The 4,666-nt window shown below is 41.7% G+C and overlaps 1 protein-coding gene across 1 annotated transcript; it reads right to left on the reverse strand.

Moving 5' to 3' along the window:
- Window positions 1–1,891: 1,891 nt before the first annotated feature.
- On the reverse strand, window positions 1,892–3,473 carry LOC108330563 (probable sugar phosphate/phosphate translocator At2g25520). Its single transcript, XM_017565048.2, has 2 exons — window positions 2,354–3,473; window positions 1,892–2,273 (listed from the first exon to the last, which is right to left on the reverse strand). Exons 1-2 carry the CDS (start codon window positions 3,375–3,377, stop codon window positions 2,239–2,241), a joined length of 1,059 nt encoding a protein of 352 aa, XP_017420537.1. The 5' UTR covers window positions 3,378–3,473; the 3' UTR covers window positions 1,892–2,238.
- Between the last annotated feature and the right edge of the window lie 1,193 nt (window positions 3,474–4,666).

Genomic DNA, 4,666 nt, shown 5'->3' on the forward strand with positions numbered 1-4,666 from the left:
ATGTACTTCAGGTAAAACTTGACTTGAAAGGAGGTGCTCGAAATACTCGAGGCCGAGGTGGTCCTGGAAGAAGAGGCCACGGATGAGAAGGTCGTGGCCAAAATAATGATGGAAGTGATTATGAAGACGACAAAGAGCAAACTGGTGTGGCCAAGGACAAAGTGATACAGAGGTGGTCGGTCAAGTAAGTCTGATGTTAAAGGCTATAAATCTAGCAAACATGGCCACTATGCGAATGAGTGTAGGTCGATCAAATGTTAATGTTGTGGTATAGCAAAATATTGTCGGGATGAGAGAAAGAAGACAAATTTCCTTACTGAGGAAGTCAGTAAAGAAATTGGAATCCTCATGATGGCAAGAAGCCTGGATGATGAGCTGCCAAGCACAAGCTGGGTTGCCGAGCTTCAAGGCCAGGTCACCAGGCTGCAAGACCGAGCCGTCTACTTGTCGAGTAAGAGCATGGAAATTGGTGACGGAAGCACAGAGGAGTATCTACATAGCTCGATAGAGAGCTTGGAGGAGTTGATGGAGAACTCAGACTACTTCATGGAAATCTCGAATAGGCCTAGTGTGAACGAGTTGGAGCGGCGAGAGAGTGAGATTGATAATGCTAGAAATGATAAGCTCTAGGAAGAGATGAAAGAGACTACTGATAAATTGGTCAGCTTGCTTCCTGGTTGTACTAGAATCCTTGATGTCCGTGCTGGTGAGCCCATTCATTCCTAAGTTGTAATGAGTGACATGGAAATGGATGTTCCATTGGAAACAACTTTGTTTGACATGTATGCTAAGTGTGGAAAATTTGACAAGACCATTGTCGTTTTCTATTCAATGGATGGCAAGAATTTGCAGTCCTGCACTGTCATGATGACGGTTCTTGTTGATCATGGGAGATATAAAGATGTTATCTCTTTGTTTAACCATATAGAGGATATGTGGCTGCAACCGGATAGTTTGGTTTTTGCTGTGATTCTCTTGGCCTGCAGCCACTCTGGACAGGGAGAAGGTATTTTGATCGGATGGTGAGAATGTATGGCATAAAAACGAGTGTTGAACACTATGGATGCAAGGTTGACTTGCTAGGAAGATCTGGCTTCATTCAAGAGGCATATGATATTATCAAGGGCCTACCTATGGAGCGGAATGGTGTTATATCGAGGAGTTTTCTGGCAGCTTGCAGGCATCACGGGTGGGTTCCTAGTTTGGATGCTGATCTTTTGTCTGAACTGGAGCATGAGTTGGGAGCTGCTGTCTTGATCCAGACCGTCCAATTCTTTCTGCTGATGACTAAGCTGATCAAATAGCTGAAGTTCTTAATCATTTTGGTCAAAGTGCAGATGGAAAGTTAAATGTTCTCATTTATCCAAACAAAACTGGTGGAAATAGGTCCAGGCCGCAATGATTTCATTACTGATTTTTCTCTTATTGTTAGTCAAAATGCACGTGTTAATGTGCACCAGTGGGAGAAGGTTACACAAAGTATTAGGGATACAATAGTGTAAAATATCCTGAAAAAATGGAGACTTCCACATACAGATATGGTACGGAAGGCTATTATGCATGAAGCGGGCCGTTTATATAAGAATTGGCGCATCAAGCTTCATGAGTATTACTTAAAGTTTGAAACAAAGGTCAAGAGCCAAGATGAAGAACAAGTCGGCCCGATTATTAGAAAAGTTGGTCAAGGTAAAACTGATGAACCCAATTGTTACTGTGGGTTTATGCAGTTGAAAAGTCTGGAAGAAAGAAAACAGAACATTTAAGTTTAAGGGGAGTTTTGTTAGAGCATTTTCAGTTTCTCATCAGAGTTAAACCATTTTCAGATCCTCATCAGCTCGCGGTTATGCAAGATAAATCCCAAAATCACAGTAGCAGAAGAAGAAACATCACATAACAGAAATGTACTGAGAATTAATAACCATGTAAATTCCATAAATCGAGTTCCTACAACAACAGAGCATAAAACTAAACCACCAAAAAAGCAAATGGGAGAAAAAAAAATTAATAATGATAAAAGGAAAAGAGACTCTGGCTCCAGTAACACGTAATTGTTCTCTACGCAAAACAAAAGCAGGAATCTCAAATCCAAACCTACTAATTAACTATCCACGGCCACCATTGGCAACTAGAAGAGGATGTATAAATAAACCCAAAAAAAAAAGCCGTACCGAACCGGTAATTAGGCCAGAGAGGACGATGCCATTGCCATATATTCGCTCAAATCGAAACCTCCTGGTTTTATTTTCCTCGTACCGACTTTTTTTCTCTGGAATCTGTGTAAACGAAACAGAAAATGAATTAATCAATTAATTAATTAATTAAAGCAATTAATTCTGCTGGTCGTTTATCTTGCCCATTCCGTCGGCCTCTCTCTCCTCGAGCAGCCTCCCTTCCTCCTCATCGGCTTGGGCGGTCTTCTTCTGCGCCTCTTTGGCCTTCAGCGCCTGCAACTTGGAGTGGTTGTAATACGCCACGCCAAGGAACGCCAGCCCGTAACCGAACAAATTAATCGGCGTCACGGTGTCCTTGATAACCGACCACGAGAAGGCAATCAGGAGCCAGTCCTTCACCACGCCAGCGACGTTCATTGTCAGTGCCGAGGTCTTCCCGACGAGGAGAAAAACTGCGAGGTTGAGCGCGAAGGCACAGAAGGAGTTGGTCCCGAAGACCACGAAATCGAACTGAAAGGTGGAGGTGTCTCGGAGGACAGGGTACTCGACGAAGATCCAGGGGATGGAGAGGAAGACGAGGCAGCAGGGGGCGACGTAGTAGAGCGAGGTGATGGGGTTGAGTGAGATCCCCTTGGAGGTGAGGAGGATTTGGATCATGACGAGGCGCGTGGCCTCGAAGGCAACCGCGCCCAGTTGGAGGAGGACGCCCCAGGCGTCGAAATGCGCTTCCCCGTAAGCGGCGACGCCGACTCCGAGGGAGATGGAGAGCATGTTGAGCATGGTGTCATTTTTGTAGGACTCTTTGCGGAGGAGGACGCCGATGGAGTATACGGCGACGGGCATTAGAGCCTTCAACATCTGGATGAAGGAGACGGAGAGGTAGATGTAGGCGGAGTTGGAGAGCCAGAGGGAGAGGGAGTAGAGGGCTCCGATGGGGACGACGGAGGAGAGGTATACCTCGCGTGACATTGAGACTGGCTCGACGAGGCGGAAGACGCGGACGAGGAGGACGGCGAGGGTGGCGCAGAAGGACATGTGGATCATGGTGAGGGAAATGGGGAATGGCCAGTTGTACATCTTCTTGTCGAGGATGTACTTGTTGTAGACGATTACAGTGAAGCTGAGGAAGATCCATATGGCAACGTAGGTGTACGATAGCACGATCTTCTTCACAACGCCATCGCTCAGAGATCCACCTTTTCCCATCTTTCTACACACCCAGACTCAAACACAATGAATCACAGAGAGAAGAGATGTGGGATGCACTGCCTCTGCCACACACCACTTTCTTCACACTTACTTTTTATGCCCTCCCACCCTCAAATAAATAAATCACATTATTATTTTTTTATCTTAATTTTTTCTTTTTTTTCTCTTTTCTTTTCCAAAATTAATAACCTTTTATTTCTTTCATTTCTCAATATGGGAAATCTCTATCATCAAATTAAATTCGTGATATATTGAGAATAAAATTTTGACAACTTTTTCTCAATTCATGTTTAATTGAGTTATTGGTCCATTCGAAATTCCTTTTTAAATGCAACAAAAAACTTAGAATTGGAGATAAATTGAGTTATTGACAATGGAAAAGCGGTTTAGATTTGATTTGCTTCTTTCTATTATTTCTTTGTGGTGTGTCTGGATTGCTTATTTTTTGGTGATGCAATCTTTATCGATGACACTTTTTTTCTTTCGTTTATCATCTTTGTTGTCAAAAAATTGTCGTCCTTTGTTTCAATGGTCTTTTTTGCCAATAGGTTTTTTTCATTTTCTTTTTTGTTGTGGGTTGTGAAATGAAGAAATCCAGTGAATATGGTTATGGGAGCAAGGTATCGTTCTTGGAAAGCCAATTTTTCCTTCACCCTTCCCCATTTATCCTTTCCTCCTTTCCTTTTCAGTTTTTCCTTTTTCCATTGTCATAACTTAATAGGGTAATTTTTAATGCAGGTGTATGTGTGACATTCATTCAAAATAAAGTTAGTTGGTGTTTTAAATTTAAGATTGACTCTAGAACATCGGTGTTTTATTCAAAGCACCCCATTTGATTGGTTTTTAGAGTTGCATGAAAATGTTAAGATTGGTAGGAGTCTGTTAAATGAGTTATGTGTTAGATGGATTGACCAGAGGGATGAGTTTTGTTTTGGAGAGAAAGTTATTGAATTTAAGGAAATGGATGTATGCTCAGAGCTAGGGTTGAGTTTAGCTGAAGAAAAAATTAATTCAAATGGGATTGGTGTACATACTTAATATAGGAATATATCAATCTTATATATATATATATATTTGTTGGAAGAACATGCAAATTTTCCTTTAGCACATTTTTGTACCTTATACATTTTGTCAGGGATATGTGAGGTTTTGCTTCCTAATCATAACGGAACAATATTTTTCATTCTTTTTAAGATTGTTGATGACTTAAGGTGTGTAGATCAGTATAATTGGGAAATTTAGGTTATCACTATTTGTTGTGTAGTTTATGTAATGCTTCAATAGCA

This window comes from Vigna angularis, chromosome 4, assembly GCF_016808095.1.
Source record: "Vigna angularis cultivar LongXiaoDou No.4 chromosome 4, ASM1680809v1, whole genome shotgun sequence".
NCBI classification, from domain to species: domain Eukaryota; kingdom Viridiplantae; phylum Streptophyta; class Magnoliopsida; order Fabales; family Fabaceae; genus Vigna; species Vigna angularis.

Excerpts from the sequence above, each read along its gene's own strand:
- LOC108330563 (XM_017565048.2), bottom strand. The coding sequence starts at position 3,377 with ATGGGAAAAGGTGGATCTCTGAGCGATGGCGTTGTGAAGAAGATCGTG. Across the intron at positions 2,274-2,353 it reads GAGAGAGGCCGACGGAATGG|ATTCCAGAGAAAAAAAGTCG; the intron begins GCAAGATAAACG and ends TCGTTTACACAG.